The sequence below is a fragment of the Amphiprion ocellaris genome, chromosome 13 (genome assembly GCF_022539595.1).
Source record: "Amphiprion ocellaris isolate individual 3 ecotype Okinawa chromosome 13, ASM2253959v1, whole genome shotgun sequence".
Classification (NCBI taxonomy): Eukaryota; Metazoa; Chordata; class Actinopteri; family Pomacentridae; genus Amphiprion; species Amphiprion ocellaris.
The window spans coordinates 12,335,102-12,353,537 of NC_072778.1; the positions used below are offsets into that span (position 1 = coordinate 12,335,102).

The 18,436-nt window shown below is 40.4% G+C and overlaps 1 protein-coding gene across 4 annotated transcripts in view; it reads left to right on the plus strand.

The window, feature by feature from the left end:
- The window catches only part of enox2 (ecto-NOX disulfide-thiol exchanger 2), a 180,933-nt gene extending 163,125 nt beyond the window's left edge, over nucleotides 1-17,808 (plus strand). For 3 of the 4 annotated variants that reach the window (XM_035952290.2, XM_023279067.3, XM_035952291.2), the window contains 6 exons: nucleotides 2,317-2,504; nucleotides 5,175-5,315; nucleotides 10,564-10,620; nucleotides 11,492-11,597; nucleotides 13,331-13,416; nucleotides 16,973-17,808. In XM_035952290.2, the coding sequence (XP_035808183.2) occupies nucleotides 2,317-2,504; nucleotides 5,175-5,315; nucleotides 10,564-10,620; nucleotides 11,492-11,597; nucleotides 13,331-13,416; nucleotides 16,973-17,104 (710 nt within the window). In that variant the 3' untranslated portion in view covers nucleotides 17,105-17,808. Of the gene's footprint in view, nucleotides 1-2,316; nucleotides 2,505-5,174; nucleotides 5,316-10,563; nucleotides 10,621-11,231; nucleotides 11,282-11,491; nucleotides 11,598-13,330; nucleotides 13,417-16,972 lie in introns of all 4 variants that reach the window. The other variant, XM_035952292.2, reaches the window with a different exon arrangement.
- Nucleotides 17,809-18,436: the final 628 nt, after the last annotated feature.

The following is an 18,436-nucleotide window of genomic DNA, read 5'->3' on the forward strand; positions in this document are numbered from 1 at the left end:
GTGTTGTTATGGACTCTTCATGTACTCTTTCTTCTGCCTTTTAATCATTCTGATCTCTGCCATTTGCTAATATGGCAGTCTCTCTAATCAACATGCAAATGAATGTAAATGCAGTTGTCAGCTCAGCCTCTTCTCTTTTGCAACCTTGCTATTTAGCTATCAGTAATTAGCATTGCTGTCAAAGACCTGTCATTTTGTTCTATGCTGCACGATTGGCCAAGGTGACAGGTGTTAATGTGACACTTCTTGGTATTCGTGTTAACAGGCTGAGCGTTACACCCCCTTTACTCACTAACCTTTAAGCAAAGGCGCATGTTTACACGTCAACCAGCCTGGCTAAAAACACCTGTGTTATGACTGCAGCCTCTTAAAAAGTGAATCGATGCACCGCGTCTGACTCATCTACAGAATAGAAAGCAAAAGAACCGCTTGTGTGCATGACTGTATGCCCGAAGGTGTGTGTGTGTGTGTGTGTTTGTGCGTGCACGCTCACAGATATCTGCAGGTCGATATCGCTGCCTGTTATGTAACAGAATCTGGCCAAGCAGTTGACATCTCCTCACACCAAGTTGATGAGGCTCTCAAATCAATACCCTTCTCACCTCAAACCTTCATTTTGTCGGCAGCAACAAACGCACAAGCCCAGTATGGACACACACACACACACACACACACACACACTCCCACAGCAAGAGTTCATTAACACTGCCAATGGTCCTCCATGATAGACTGCAGGCAGCACTCATGAACACCCACACAAAACCTAACAAGACACACTTTAATGCACACACACATGTACACACTCACAAAGGATGGGGCTTATCTCCCCAGTCCAGTCAGTGTATTGCACTTTCCCAAAGAGCTTCTGCTCAAGACCCGCAGTAGGAGAGCAGACCCGATAATGCTGGACATCTCTGGTGCTGAGCAGGTCTCATATATAATAACTCTCTCCGTCTAATCTCTTTACTCAATAGGTCAGGTCAAATGTCCAGGAGAGAACTATTGGAATGAAAACACTGGGATTATTGTAGCGTTCAGTCTGTACTAATATACTGTAGGTATTTCACATGGAGTGAATATAAAATGACAGTGTTGTTTTTGCTTGACAGTGTTGTCAGTAGTTTTGGACTCTGATGTTTGAGATACAGGTGTAATACAGTTTTCCGATACAGCCTCGAAACCTGCTTCGAAGTCAGTTTTTTAAGGCAAGTGATGGATTCTACATGAAAAAAGACACGTGTTTGTATTTCTCTCCGAGCTCCTCTCACTAGTTAAAAGTGAGCACGGCTCTGCTAGAAAATGTGAAATAGCAAACTGACGTTCACCAGGGTGGATTTGAATCAAAATGTGCAGGGAGTTGTGGAATTGCTTGCTAATGTTGCCAAGAGACTGTCAGTAGAGTTATGAAATGGAAAGGAGACACTGGTTCCGGTTTCAAAATTTTCTATGAATCATATCCTCACTGTTCCTCAACATAGAAACATAAGATCTTGTTGGATTATCCAACCGACTTAGCTTGTAAGAAATCAAACTTTGTCCTGCCAGTTTTGACCTTGTGTGGCTACCCATGAATCTAAACCACTGTAGCCTGTAGCTATGTAGGAAAAGCAAATATGGTGGATATCAGTGTTGTAGCAAATTCAGAATCCTTCATTGTTGACTGTAAATAGCACCATATTCTATACACATTACAAAATTTAAAGCTTTTAATTAGAAGTTTATCTCTTAAATACTCATTTTGTGTTAGAATTTAATTCTCCTCCAAAATTTATGTGTGCACCTGTGACTTCTTATCAAAGATCTTGATATTTTCTGACACAGTCGTCAGTCTTTTGGTCCCACTGAGCCACAACATTGCATATGGAAAGATCGAGTTTTCAGGGATTTTAATGTCACCTAGTTTATAGATAAACATTCTGGCAACATCCGCCCTTTGGAAGAGGCAGAGATGTTTTTGGGAGCAGCTATCTATCAAATGGATATGTTTGAAGTTGACAAGAAGTAAAACTGGCCTCTACTTTTTTTCCATTAGTCTTGAATTTTAATGCTGTAATATTCACCTTCCTTTCTGCGCCTGCTCTCACCCAAGTGAATGAAGAGCAATTTAATCGTAGCTGCAAATGTCAAAGTCAGACGTGCAACCTTAACGCTTTGTTTTGTTGAAATATGTATGTTTCCACAATAGAGCCTTGAGATCACAGCTTTGGAAGCCACAGGGCGAAAACTTGATGATAACCGGACAATAATTTGTGCTGTCGCATCGCTGATTCATTACAAGTAGCATATTTCATGTTTCTTTGTGTTTAATTCATGTAGGTGTTTCCCAAGCAGAAGCCTTAAAGGAGGAGAACGACTCCCTGCGCTGCCAGCTGGACGCTTACAGGAACGAGGTGGAGCTGCTCAAACAGGAACAAGGCAAGAACCAACCAATCAGGAGCGAGGAGGACAGCACTCACTCGCAGCAGCTCAGCTTCCTACAGCAGGCCTTGCAAGGCATGCAGAAGGTAAATATATACAGACAAATACAGACGCTACCTTCCAGTCCGACAATCACTTTTTCCTCCTGTTAGTTATTCTTCTGCACCAGGTCCTTTGTAAGAACAAGGTCACTCCGTTTAACCCGCTGATCTTTCTAGCTTGGGACCTGAACTGTCATCTATTCATGACCACACAGCACTTTAAAAGATAACTAAGTGCTATCTGGGAACAAGTAGAAAAGTGCAGCGGACTGGAGCATCTGCGAAGAGCAGCTAAAAAAATAGTATTTTCAGGTTTACTCCTGTTATATGAAGGCCTTTTCACTGTTCACATTGGAGAGTTTGTGCACTGTGATTCAAACAGCGTTCACATCTTGGAGCAGACCCAAGGCTATAAACAATTTCAAATCACTTATTCAAGGAAAGATAATGAAAAATATTGGATTTTTTTTCTTTCTTTGGAAGTATGCCTTGAGTCTCATACAGTAAGTTTGCCTCTAAATGCCATTGCTTCTTCAATCATGCATTCTTAAATTAAACCCATCTGAGTGGCCTTCTGATTGAACTGCTGTTTAACATGTAGTAAAGCAATTTTCTATATCCATAAAATACAACATATCAAGTTTTGTCAGAGATATAACAAAGAATTTCTTCGTCATTGTTGTCTGTGGTGTTTACACAAGCAGGAACCCTTTATAAAGCAGGAGACTGGCATTCAGTGTGTCTGACATTCAGATATTTCTTGAGCAAACAACAAACAAAAATAGAAAATGTAATGATAGTCGAATACATTTTTTCAGGAGGCTGTCATGGTGAAAAAATCACCATCATTAGACATAATGATTGCATGAGACTTCAAGATTATAATAACAGCGAATTTAAAAAAAATTAAAGTTAAATACTGTTACATATAGTCCAGTATGTGAGCCTTTGTGTGTTTCAGACAGATGTGTGCAAAAGGAAGAGAGGCACAGACAAATTTAGGACATTAAAAGTCATGATAAATCACCCAGAGGAAAGGCATACACAGTTGTTATGTTGTAATATTTTGAAAGAGCCCGTTTTATGCATGTTTACAGGTTAATAATTTTATTTTTAGGTCATGAGAGTATGTTTCCATGTTTTAATGTTCAAAAAAGAATATTTTTTTTTTCAGATTCTGTACATTGCGGCATCACCTCTTCTCACCTTTGGCAATGTTTTCTGTGTGAGAGAAGAACTCTTTTTGCCATGACCTTTTATATGCATAAAAAAGCCATAACACAGTGAAGGAAAGGGAACCCCACCCCCCACCTTTAAACTTTCAAAACTTCATTTTTTCTAGACTTATCCTCAGCTCAGGTTCAAAGTTCGTTTTTGAACATGACAGCAGCAGCTAAATCTCACCACAAGGTCTGTTTTTTCTGGAGCTTACAGTCAAATCATATGAACATCATCAGCAAACTGTGAAGAAATCTAACATAAATTAAATAAATGAATGATATTTTTTCTTTACTCAGAATTAAAGGAACCAAATCATAGTCAAACATCCATACTTCCATGTCAGCGGGATAAACTCCGTCTGCTGATGATGATCAAAGTCCCAGCAAAGCTACTACATGGACCGTGGGGACATTTCCTTCATAACTACTAAATCTTTACATGACTGGTTAATTAATCTCAATACTTTTCTAAAGAACAGCTACTGGTATGTCAGAAACCTTTAAATTTGCCCTTTAAAGAAGCACTAAATTGACTCATTCTGGCATTTGTCAAGTGTCCTCACTTAGCTGGCTGTCTCAGGTAATGGAAATTATGATCGATTCATGTTCAGAAGAAGAGAATCCATTAAGGGCCTGCTGTTCATTTCTGCTTGCAGAGAGTAATTACCTTTCCAGATTCCGTCTCTCATGGTGTGTTTATGAAAAGATTAGGTGAATGGATTAAATGAAATGGAATACACTGAAATTGGATACCTCTCCTTGCCAGAGTCCGCATGTTGTACCACGCAGTGACTCAAATTGCAATAAAATATCAGCATGTGCTGGCAACCCGTTTCCCTCCTGTGAATTATATTGCATGTAACGAAAAAGCACTCAGTGTGCAACTGTGCAGATGAAAACTCCTGGTTGTGCTGTAAAGACCTCCGTGTGGCTCACGGATGCTTGTTTCATTGAAATTAACAGAGCTGGAGGTAAATCTTTCTGTGCTTAGTAGATAGCTTCACAGAACAAATTGGAGATAAATACAGTTGTTAGCTATCAAAGCTTCTTCAAAACTAACTCTTGTGCTTCCCAAAGCAAACATGAAACTAAAATGAGCATTATTCTTCTAGTGAATTTTTTTCTGCCATATGCAGTTAGATTTTTTACAGTCTATAGGCAAGGGATTTGGCGAATAACTCCTCTTGGACACATCCAGCAAAATAGAATAAGATGGGGTGTAATACAAAAATATTTTTCTCTCTAGAAAATGTTTATTAAAGATATAATTCACATCTATGTCTAATTGCTTTTTTGTATCGAGCTGAAGTTCAATTACCATTGTAGGGATTACATGCTAAATATTAATGAAACAAATGGCTGATTGTTCCTCTGCTTCCAGAGCAGTTCAAGTGTGAGGTTGGTATTGTCACGGTTAGTTAGTTCACAGTAGCATTAGTGGCTTAATGTGCTCGCTTTATGTTTTGTTTTTTTTTTTGTTTTTTTTTTTTTACAGCAACTGTTAAAAATGAGGGAAGAATTAAAACAGCGGGAGGCTGAGCTGGAGAAGAGTTTGGAGGACAAACAGCAGCTGAAGAACCAAGTCCAGAACCTGAAGGAAGGTCTCCAGAACCTGCAAAACACACATGTAATGCAGGTCAGTGAAACAGAAAGCACGTTTCTATGCTGGAGTTCCTGAGAGCAAAGACAGGCAGAAATCCAGGCAGTATGTTTCCCTGAGCGTGCTTCATAAGAGAGTTCATTTCTGGGTTGTTTTCTTTGTTCGGAAGTGAACATTCTCTAATCTTCACTGCAATAAGAAAGAAATTCGTTCAAGGAGTTCTAACACGTAAAAGAAATTGAGGAAATAAATCATCAGTAAACAAAATGGCAAGATGTGAATGTCGGAACATGTAGTTTGGGGTTGAGAAAATGACTCAGAAATCATCAAATATCCCAAAATAGCTATTTTGGGTGCATCTTCATTATATCAAAACAGCAGGAAAGAGGCGGCCACAGTGAGATAGAGAATTTCTGACTTCGATCAGTGTTGTGGTGTTCTCATTCTCATTTTCCTCCCCAGAGCTTATTCCATTCTTTTTTAACACACATTATAATCGACTAATTTTGCTCCCAAAAGTTAGTATTGCAGCTTTCAAGTTTTAAGTGGCTGAGTCAAATGATCATATAAGAATTCCCTTCATTTAGTTTTTATTATTTTATAATAACAAGGCCCATTAAAACTTTTTAAACCAATAATCATTTGCAGGATTCTTTATTATTCTATGTCTGTAAACTTTTAACAGTTTTTCAATTTCCATATTACTATGAAAATCCTTCACTGCCCATTTTATTAGAAAGAAACAAATTCACATGCAATGTCACTAGTAAATTATATACATATATCTTTTTAGCTGCTTAATTATTTCAACTCTGTTCTATTCACCTATTGTCTAATCAAATAATAATGTCAGTCATTTTTCAAGCAAAACTGTCAACAGGATCTCTATCTCCAGCCTTTAAAATGTGAGATTTTGGTAGTTTTCTTCCTCATGGATGATGAAATAAGAACTGAGTTTCTTTTCTTTTGGAAATTAATAGAAAATAAAAACAAACAATGAGCTATGTACATGCTTATTTTTATAAATATTTATTATGCACCACATGGTCTGCAGGCTGTCATGCCGGCTGAAAGTAATAAGCAATTCACCTGGTGATGGTAAATAAGACACTTCCAAAAGAGGGTTTTTTTTTTTTTTTTTGGAAAAAGACTACTACAACCTCTGCAAACAAGTGACTATATGATAAAACAACAATATGTGTGTTGCCTCAATAATAATTTCTTATCATTAAGCATCACTTACGGAGATTATGATCAAGATTTCGGGTTATGTCACACTGGAATATGATGAATAAAACCATTAACACCCTGTCTGCACCTGGTATTACCATGATAGACATATCCAAAAACGTATCACGATAAGGGAGAATGTACTTTAATTTAAGGTGTAAATGCTCATAAGACATGTTCAGATCTGGAAAAAAGTCCATTTAGCAAACCAGAAAAAACTACAGGTATTTCCTAGATAGTAGTAACGTTAGTTCAGCAATGAAAAAATACAGCCGACATAACAGCTTTTCTTCCCTTTGCTTGCAGCACGCCATGCTGGTCGCCAATTCAGCACACCCCACCTAGCTAATTCACATACTGAGCAGTTTAATACCCCCTGCACCTGCTTTTTAATACCTACTAAAGCCCATGGTTTTGAAATCTTTATCCACATAACATATCCAGGTCTGAATGGAGTTTTATGAGCAAACACCCGTGCCAACAAAAGGATTCTGCGAAAATCACCACCTTAACAATTAGCCTGTAGGTTGTAACTTGTTTGTCTAACAACCAGCCAAGTATTGCCGGCAGCAAATCCCACCTCACTCTTGCCCTCAACTGCTCCAGTTTATGAGAATTTTTCCCCTCTACCAGGCAGGATACGCGCCTCTGAACTGCATGTTCTCACTGCAGATACATTAAAAAAGCACAGAAGAAATCCGTCCGCCTCTTAAACAGAAACACATTGAGCATGGTTGGCCGCAGTCAGATAGTTTCCTTGCTTTTCTGCACATTTGTATTTTATGCGACATTGACCACCAACCACCCAATTATGTCCTCTCATTCCTGAACATGTTGTCCTTTTTAGGCTGCACATGCTCTGGCATCACACAAAACAATGCTTTAGTCTGAACTGACCAAGAGACGGTAACTCACAGATCAGTGTGATCACCATGTAGTTAGATAATTAGCTGCAGAAAACATTAAACTAATGTAAGCCACTGCTGCTCGGAGCTGTTATACAAGACCAGACCATCAGTTACAGTCTCTCCTGCTGCATTATTCATCCTTCCCAACATTACATTTGTTGAATGCATTGCTCACATTGAGGAATGTTTCTCCCAACAAAAGTCCATCTAGTATTGATTAATGCCCTGTTGTATTGCTAAAGTGTACAGTGCTTAATACACAATCTTCAATCTTATAAACAATTTCAAGTTTCAAGGGTCATTTTTTTCTGTTAGCCATGTCATGTTTACTAATGTTTCAGGTGTTGTCCCCTATTCCCGGTGATCAAGCACTTCTGTTGATGTTCCTTCTGGCTCAGTATAATGAGAGGAATGGCTGTCATTAAAATGAGCCTGAGGTTAAATCGCCTATTAAATTGGATAATAATACAAATGAAAGACTCTCTAACCACATGGGGAGCCGCTCCGCGTGTTGTCTGTTTGTTTTCTGAGATCACAGCAGATTTCATATAGCAGAGCGGAATGACTAATTTGGTAGCAGATCTCTTCTTCAGACCAAACGCAGTGACGGAGTTGTCGATAGCCTGTTAATGAGTTTGATTAGAAATATGTGTCCTCCCACAACTCTGAGCCCCTGGAAATATGCTAATTAAATTCCTGTATATGGACAAACATGAATCAGGAGAGACAGTCTCATTAAAGGGAGAAAGAGAAATCAATTTTTGGGTGTGGGTTTCTTCTAAGATAAGGAGTCGTGGTGGGGTTATTTATCATGTTGAGGAGATCTCTTGGTGCCATCAGTTCTCCTTCACTGGCTCAGTCACTGTCCTTGCTGTCACCGAGCTGTCGCCACACATTGCTTGACTGACATGAGTGCAGGTCATAGACGATATTAACCTTATTATTATTACGATCACAACAAGTGTCTTTTGTCATTCTTTTCATATACATCTTAGTGCTGCCACTAACAGTTTTTTCAAAATTTGATTGATGTGTTGACTGAAATGGTAGTAAAGTGACTTAGTACTCCATTCGTGTAAATTCATGTAATTTAAACTCCAAACTTTTCAAAAAAAGGTCGTAAACCCATTGAAATCAGGTGGGATATTTTCTTACACTTTAGTTAGAGCTGCATATGAAACTTCCTGCACCACTTCTCTGTCCAACATCAGCAAGTTTTAACCCTCTGTCTTTTTCCACAGGAGGATTTTTTCGAAGTAACACTCTAAAATCCTTAAAATATGACAAACTGAGTGCCGTTATGCCAATATTCAAACTATATTGCATCTCCCGCTGCAACAGGTGTTCCACAGCACCCTCAACTATAAGCTCATTTGTCTTCAAAGCACATCTGGTGAACATTTTGAACATAGTGACGCCTTAAATAATCCTCCTCACAAGGAGTGAAGTGATGTTCATTTGTTAAATTGATTGAGTGGCCCTTTAATGGATTAATCATTTGCTCTAAATTATGTATGCATAGTCCAAAAGGCTGCTGAGTTTGCCAGAGATCAAAGTGAAGTCTTCAAACTGCTTATCCTGTTCTACCAACAATCAAGCAAAGATTCGTGCAGCGCTTTGCAGGTCTTTGTTGAGTTGGTATCAACAGAAGAAATCAAATGAAAAATGGATTTGAAAGGGTCATTATCATTTATTTTTGTGTGTCTGCACAAATGGATAACTGTTAAAGGGTTTTATTTTTAATTGTTCACATTTGGGTTGTTGATTCAGAGTTTGATTTTTGATCAAAAATAAACAGAAACGTCTCATTAATTCAATTTTCCATTTCTATGTTTACTGCTTGTGTTGGAACAGCCTTTTTGACTATGCAATAATTTATGGTCCACATGTCTATAATATTATTATATTAATGCTGCTTTTACTTTCCTTTGTTTACATGCTATTCATTTATCTATTCTGAATTATTAGGCTTTTGGCGATGTTTGAATATTTGCCGTGGATTGGAGGGAGAAGCACTCAGGCAGCTATTCTATTTTTAACCTAAACAATAACAACAACAATACATTGACCTGGTTGGCTCAGGTTCATGAATGATGTTCTCACATGCCTCCAAACAGAGTGGGTGTTTTGGGTCCATGGCTGGCTAAGACCCAACCACAAGTACACCACACTAAAAAGGAAAATTAGATTATTTAGGAATTTGTAAAAACTATTTAATTCTGAAGCACCAGCCCAAATAATTATAGTCCCTCTCTCTTCATCGATTTAATCCCTAAAAACTCATCTTTGTGTTTTAAAACTTGCATATTTATGAGTTTCATCGACAAAGTTGGGCCTTTCATGCCTTAAAGGGACTTTAAATGTGTCTTTGCACCATCAATTCCTCTAGAAAATTTCTCACCTCTTCAGTCTCACTGCAGCACAAGCACACCAGCTCACCTACGACTACTCAGACACTGTAAAATTACTCTATGCTACACATAGGAATGTTGTAATTTGAGCATAATTGAACCTTTTGTGTTAGAAATGGAATTAAATGAAGAGTAATGATACAGGAAGGACCAGCCTGCAAATTAACAGGATTGGTTCCTTAAGCTTGTTACACATAAAACCCTGGAAGTCTGAATCCATGTTTTTGAGACTGTCATCAGTAGACTGCAGCTTCCGGGTGGCAATGTTTAACTCAGACACTGGCTGCTTATTTCACCCATGATTTGTCTACTAGCATGTAGAAAACACTGTTATGTATGTCATGTTAACACGGTGAAATACATGATTTCACTAGAGGGCATCTTTAAAAATTCAACTGAGAGGCAAATATCCATTTGTAAAGTAATAATATTACAGTAACTAGAATTGTGAAGCATTTCACGGACCAGAAAAGCATCAATACTTAAATGTCAGCACACATATTTATTGCTTGACTTGTCTGTGCCAGTTTGACTCAGAAAGAGTTAATTGCATCCGTATGGAGCTCGGTGTCTCTGTTTTCCTTGTTTGTTGCGAATCTGCTTATTTCTGGACATTATTCTAAAAATAAACAATGCTTGTATTTGTCTGTTTTTGCGCACCACGCTGTGCGCCACCATTAGCACCTTGCTTGTTTCTCACTATGTTGTTCCTCATATGTTTCTAATGTGCCGCAGCTGGAGATGTCGAAGCAAGATGACAGAGGCAGCGAGGAGAGCGCTAATCAGACCAGTGTAAGTGGAAAAACGTTGAGCCCTTCTCACTGCTCCAGATATTGTTTTGTGTCCTCATTCTCTCGCCACCTTCTTCTTCTTCTTCCCCTATCCCTGACTTTCTCCTCTAACCTCTTCCAATAACATGACAGATCATTACAGGCCAAACCAGTTCACCGCGACGGCATTTGTTAGTGAATAAATCGCACAGACACAACTGGGCTAGGAAATAAAGGGAGTCATAAAGTCAAAATGGCTCGCACGTGTGCATATGTCTGCACACCCCCGCACTGACACACACTCGCAGGGTGTTATGGATAGATTAAAAACAGAAGAAAGGCCACCAGGCATCCCACACCAGAAGTGGAAATAGTACACACAGTACTATGTAGGACAACAAAGACAAAAACCCTTTTGCCTTTTTTCTTGCCACCTGTCAGAGATCTGAAACAAACAGCTTGATCATTTGCCTTCCAAGCCTCTTCCCCTCTCCCTCTATTTGTTCTTTTTAAACTCGTCTGCTTTTTCGTGTCATTGTGTGTGTGTGTGACATGCGTCCCTCTATCAGAAATATAGCTGCTGGCTGAATATCCTCCCTCGCCTCATTATCCTTGTCCTCATTGTCTCCCCAGATTGACGTGTTGTTGGTGAAACTTTCTGATGTGTCCATTTCCACTTATTTGTATGTGATTGTCTTTTTCTTGTGTGCTGTGCATCATCTTAAATTTAAATTTGTTTACTTCACATTAGACACCACATTCAAAGAGTGCCAAAGGCTGGTGGCAGATTAGTTTAGGATAACCGTGTGTGTGTGTGTGCGTGCGTGCGTGCGTGCGTGCGTGCGTGTGTGTTGTGTGTGTTGTGTGCGTGTGTGTGTTGTGTATTCGTGTAGGAAGCTGCAGTGTCAACAGTGGTGTCTTGCAGTCAGGAGAAAGAAGGTCCTACAGAGAAGAATCCACCGAGTCCTGTCCACTCTGAAAGGGAAGCTCTGCTGGTTGGTACGTAGGCAGTATCATCAGAGCTGCATCATTATACATTTTCTCTGGATTAAAATGTTGTTTTGCAAAACCAGGCACAGGTTTCTCTCAGAGTGGTTCTCTGTGCGTCATTTGGAATGTGTTAATTTGATTGATTGCAGAGACGTGTAAATATTCAATGCAGAAGAAGGTTTAAAGCTGCATTAAGCAGCACAGGAATAACATAGCGTGTTTTACAGTGTCAGTATGTTTCTAACAAATGGCCACCCTGCCGTCCTTCCTGGCTCCATTTCACTGCCTCCCTCCTCAGGAATTGGTGTTTCTCTGTGTCTTTCTAGTCCAGGTGCAGTTAAGAATACCAATGGGGACAGCGGCCCACGCGTTCAGGCTGTCTCCCCTCATGGTGTCGTACTTGCACACAAAAAGTAAAAGAAGTGGTTGTGTAAAGGGTGGAAAAAGAGACAGCTTTAGAGTTAGGTTTAAAGCCTGCCTGCTTTAAAACATTTCCACATCTAACCAATGGCTACATGAAGTGGATTTTAGTCAGTTATAATCTCTTGCAAATGGACAAATTGCTGGTTGCAGGCCCTTAATAGCCGTGAGTGGGTCCTGCATTCCCACCTTCATTAGATTAGGAATTGTTTTGTCAAGGAGAAATGCGTCATATCTGGTTTACTTTTCTTATTTCAGATTATATTGTGCTTACATTGTTAAGCTTGGATTTGTCTATCATGGCAGCAAAAATGACGTCAGAAAATGTAGCAGTGAAGGGTTATTTTTGGGTTTCTAGGGCTGCAGGTGCTGTACTTGAAGGCTGTTTTTGAATTTGCACACCTAGTAATTGTTCAGTAAGGTAATGTGGAGGAACAGCTGCAATTTCTTTGAAGTTCTGAAAAGGAAAGTCATCATTTATCATCTATTATTGTGAAAATATGTAATGATAATAAATCGTAGTCTGAGCACTGACAGTGATATGTACTGGTTTTCTGCACATGGCTACAGCAAGCATCTGTTGTCACTTGAAGGACGTGTTCATCGGCTGTTTAACGCCAATAAACATAGACAGCAAAACCATTCTACTGAGTGAATTCATACAAATAAATCACAGTGAAATTTCACTTGGTGGCTTATATCTGAATGCACCATTAGACTCTCAGTCAATCTCTTAATCATTGTCAGCAGAGCAGCTCCACTAGAACACTGTGTTCAAGTATCAAATGACCTCCTGCAGGTGACAAAAATGAAGCCTTCGAGTAGTATTTTCCACCTAAAAAACCTCAAGTGATTGTGATATTTTTTTTTTGCTCTCGTGTCCGAGCCAGAGGAAGGCTTTGTGGCTTTACCACTGTGTGTGTTTGTTTCAGATGCTGGTATCTCGGTGCTCTATAGGTGGTTAGTGAGCAGAGGTGGAGGATTACTTCTCTCCTGGCCCTAACTGTGAGCTCATAGCAGATGGTTTGTTTGAGCTGGGGAAGAGGGTGGCTTTGATGAGAGACAACAGCATCAAAGCTGTCATTAAACACTCCCTCTAATCTGCAGCCACAATATGCAAGAGGCTCTTAACAGTAGTGGGACTCTGGGAGAAGCAACTCGGAGCTTCTGTTACAGTCAGTCAGAGGAGAGGAGAAGCAGTTAGATAAACTGATGCCGCAAGCATCCTTTGGTAGTTGAGTGTTTTAAGGGTGACAGAAGCTGGAGCTATGTGACATGGCTCTGTGTTAACATCTCTGCGTGACTTGTTTGTTCTACCTCAGGGATCATTTCAACATTCCTGCACGTCCACCCGTTTGGAGCCAGCATCGAGTACATCTGTTCCTACCTGCAACGTTTGGACACCAAGGTAACTGACTCATGAATCAAAACTTCTGCTGTGGAGTAGATCAGCAGAGCTGGCCTTCAGCATCGCTCTAGATTACATGGCCTCATACAGACAGTGTGTCAGTCTCCTGTACAAGGCTCACATATGTGCTTGTTGTGTGCCAGGGTCCTGCTGTGCAGTTGACATACTTTATTCAAGCAGGGCTCTTTAATGCTTTTACAGCCCTTTCCACAGAAATGGATGGATTTTGCAGAAGTGGTGTGAAGATAAAGCGTTTTACTTTGACATTTTGGCAAATAAACACATCTGTTAGATGATACGATAAATGACCCATGATTAGGGCTTTTTTTAAAAAACCTCAGTTACTTTCTACACAATGCTTTGCAGCATAATTCTCAGCAGTAGAGAGGACTGAGATGAGAAGACTGACACTACTTGCACCCGTGCATTAAGTGTAGAGGTACATGCAGCTGTCATTTAACTCAGTTTAGTGTACAGACTATAATTAGAGGGAGAAACTAGCCTGGGTTTGTACAGAATTAACACAATCCACCTCAACACACCTCTGAAGGCGGCCTCACACCACAGGAGTTTGGAAACAGATTTTGAAATGTGGTTGTATCACACAAATAATGAGAAACTTCACAGGTAGTCTTCTCTCTAATCTCAATTAAACGTACGCAATTTTAAAATAATGGTGCATCACATACAACAGGAGGCACCAATGTCACATGATCTTATGGGGAAGCAAATGTAAGCAAAAAGTGGAGACTGTGGTGCAACAGTTAGCTATCATGCTAAAATACTGGACGTCTGGATGACAAAGTAGTTGGGAAGATGCAATCGAGCCTAGTTATCTGTGCTTCTGCTAAAACAGGAGATGCGATTATTACCATGAGTTTAAATATCTGTAACTAACTTTAGTCACAATCGCTACCATGTTTAGCATTGTTCGGCAACAGTGTCCACTTCTATGGGTCCTAATGTTATTACTGTAACCATCCCGATTCACACTCCTTTGTAAGATATTCATAAGTGCAGCCCCAATGAGTTTACAAGCAGTTCAGGGTTAAGATGGGCTATATGAATTCCTCCGATTACCACATAATATGGCCCAAACATCGAGTCAGACCAAGATGCCAGACCAGATTTCTCCTCCAACTGTCACATGGGGTTAAAAACAAGGGTAAACTGCCCCAGAAATCTTGTAGTTTGAGCCTAGCTTAAAGATGCACAATGCATCGGATTGCATACAACTTGTCGCTTAAATGTTTCAGCTTTTTGTGTTTCAATGTTGAATTCTTTGTTTAAATAATCAGTATTTGTTGGTAGATTGTGTCAATGTTTTGGTAATGTCTTTGCAAGAGTACAGCAGAGGAAACATTCACAGGAAAAAAGGCTCAACAGATATGGTTAGTCGCAATAAAGCACTTTAGACATCTCTCTATATATGTTTCTTTGGAAGTAGGTTTTAAAAAACTTCCTTAAACACTTTTGGATAAGTTAAACTTTGATGACAGTTTTTGTCACTTTCCTATACTTAAATTTTATAGCTGCATGTCTAGCCAGTTTCTGGCTAGTTGGGTGATTTTCCTTGATGCCGGAACATATTAAAAGTAGATCTTTCATTCAGTCGCTTCAAGCTGGACACCACCCTCCTCGTACTCAGACGCGCTTAGCTTCCACTGTGACTGTTGAAGCACAGCTATTTTATCCCCATCTTTCTGCTGAGTCATTTTAGACATATTATCGCTCCTCGCTGCCACTTATATGAGGCTTTCAAAATGCCACCTTTCAGTGTCCCCTCCAAAAAAGCAACACCAAGATTAATGGCTATTTCTGCTATTTCCACCCCAACAAAAAGCCCTTCAGGAAAAAAAAAAAAAAAGCTGTTCATTCCTTCACAGTCAGAGTTACCGACCAAACAGAAGACGCACGAAACATCTGGGATGAAACCCTCAGATTTCAGGCTCTTCTTACTCATCATTTGTTAGAATTAATTTGTCATCTGCAGAAAACTTTGCCTCGACCACATCCACAAGGTCGCCCCGAGAAATGACTGTTCTCTGTAGCAAACCTTTGAATATGCTCATCAGCAGCGTGACTCATTCTCACATTCTCGCACATGCAAAGAGTGTGACGGTCTTCTCTCGTGCCTTTTGGGGGGTTTTGTGTCCAGTGTATGTTCATGTGTTGGTTTGTGTTTATGTGAGCGAACGCCCACGCTTGTCTGTCTGTGTGCGTCCGAGTTTGCCTGTGCATCTGTTGTTCCCACTCCGACTCTACACTACACATATCAAGCAGCCCACAGTTTTGTCAATATCACTGGCTAGACTCCCCAACAACAAGCCCAATCCTCTCTGCTTATCTAGCGGCTCCACACACACACAGCTCCATTGTGTATAATGACACACCAGTCCTATCTCCGATGGACCTTAATGCAACTTGACATCAGCACAGGGCTTGAACAATCTACTTATTAATTCAAGACAACGTGGGTTGTCTACAGCAGCTTGGACTTGGCAGTGTCACCTCAGGATTTCAGTTGACTGTCTGATCCCGAGCCCACCCAAGTGGGGTGAGCCAGATTACACTTAGTCAAGTGGCAGCTTGCTACTAGTTTGTTTATGCTATAGTTGTCTGATTGGAGCGGAGGTGTGAGTGTCGTGAGTGAAGGCTTTGTGAGTGTAGAGGAGGTGTACAAGAGAATAAAGTGTGGACGTATGAGCAACTCTGTGGGTGACCCAGCAAGAGTTAGAAATAAGCATTTTTCAGGCTAAAGAGCTTTCCTGATTGTTTACTTAACAGAATTGTCATCAATTAATAAAAATCAGAAAGAGCTACTGGAAAAAAGTATAATAGAAAAGAAAAGCTGTAGTTGTTAATGTTTTCTCTGTAAGACGCACGTCACTATAATCAAGCCTGGAGGAGATAAAAGCATGAATGACCTTCTCCTGGTCCGCTGACAAGAGAAGAGGCCCGATCTTAGTCATGTGTCCCTCCTGATTAAAACACAATTCCACTTCTTTAGCATCATGAGCAGTATATGACAGTTCTGAATCCAAAAATGCATCAAGGTTATGGCCTCGGGCTTTTACATTTGTTGAAAAGCTGTCCAAACGACACACAATATAACTGGTAGTGCCACTGCTTATAAAGAGATCTGGAGATACTGGAGAAAGATGACTTAATAAAGGACATATGTGTTGACAGTGGACAGTGGAGGTTTGTATCTGTGGATAATGTATACTGGTGTAAGTAACATGAACCGTTGTGGACCCACATGAGACAATAGAAGATGTTCTTCCTTCAACACATTACACAGATATGAACCATGATCTGGTGGCACAGTACTAAAGCCAAGTAGGTTTTCCAGGAAGTAGTTTAAAATATGCTGGAACATTTGGGACAATTAAAATTGAATGAAACATGAAGCATTGGAACAAATCTGCAACAACTTTGTTTATGCTATTTGTAACAGGTCAGTTGCAAGAAAACACTGTTTCTACATAATGCAATTGAGTTGTTCACATGTGCAGACAAATGTGTTTGACATAGTGCGTATGTGTGTCTGCAGATCAACCCCAGTGAGGTGGAGGCTCTTCTCTCTCGGCTGCCCTGCACTTTCAGACAGGAGCTGACGGGTGTTGGTGCCAGTCTGGAGAAACGCTGGAACTTCTGCGGCTTCCAAGGCATCAAGAGCACATAGACTCTGCTGAGGACACCTGTGGGACGTGGAAGAGACGACAGGCGGACAACGCAACGCATAGACACTGTAGAGATGTGAAAGAAACCGTACAAAGCCTACAACTATCAAAGACTGTGGACTGTATGTTACTGTTCAAGGACGCAGAGGACTGAGCAGAGATCTCAGATCAGGAAGGAATGTTACATGAACTTTTCAGGGACTCTGTAGGTGGCAGAGACGTAAAAACGCAGCATTTCCATGGTTGCAGGAATGTTGACACCAAGCCCCGGCGATAAAGACTTTGTGAGCTTAAACTCTCAGTTACTGGGTGTCTGAAATATTTGTAGACACAATGACTCCCTGGGAGCAACAGAGGAGCACCAATTCCTACAGTCACTGGATTATTACGTTGTTTTTGCCCACGGGGGCAGGGCATTGTACTTTCTGAGCCCGCAGTTGGCTCTGTATGGTGTAAGTGTGGGCCGGGTCTGCAGGGCTAACCAGGGAGGTTATCAGAGTCTGCCTGAACACTTTAAACCGCCAAACCCTTGGGCCTCCCCCTCTTCTCTTTTTGCTGTTCCTGGTTTGTAACATAGATCAAAAATGGATATATTTCTTCATTTTCTGTAAAGGCTGTTAACAGTTGCATAGAATCATTTGTTGTAATACACTGTAAATGCTTGGATGATATTTTTGATTATAAAAAGACATTTGAGTATATGAAAGCGTTTGAATTTATTTTTATATACCTGCTGTTTGGAGAGGCTGGTTGTAAAATAGCTGTGTGATTCGAGTGCAGTTGTTCAAACATCTTTAAGCCTGCCAACCCTTACTATCAGTCCTGAGAGACACACACACACACACAGACACCTGCACAAGACAAGACAAGTGGTTCACTTCTAAGTTTGTGCCCATTCTAGCTTGAAGGGCTGCCTTTTTTTCCTGGGTTTTTTGTTCCTTTAGAAGCTGTACTCAAGGCTGGTTTTAGAGCCTTACATGAGGGCATTTGTGTCTCTCAAAAGCCAATTAAGCCTGGCTGTCAGCCTGGCTAAAGGCATAGTGCATTCACATCACACTTAACTGCGAAGCACACCTAGGGGATCATGTTAATGATGTTTAATTGGTGAAGCAGTTGGTGTGTGTGTGTGTGTGTGTGTGTGTGTGTGGTCTCTGGCATGGAGCGTACACAAAATGTTAGTGTGCCACTTGCCTGGATCCATATATTAAATGGTTATACAACACTGCAGAGGGGAGTTTTCTTCTCCACCTTCAGCAGATAGAGAGCTCTCGCCGCCAGGACTGGAGGTTCCTCCCCAAAGCCCAGTCAAGCATTCTTAATACGCCTCCACCGGG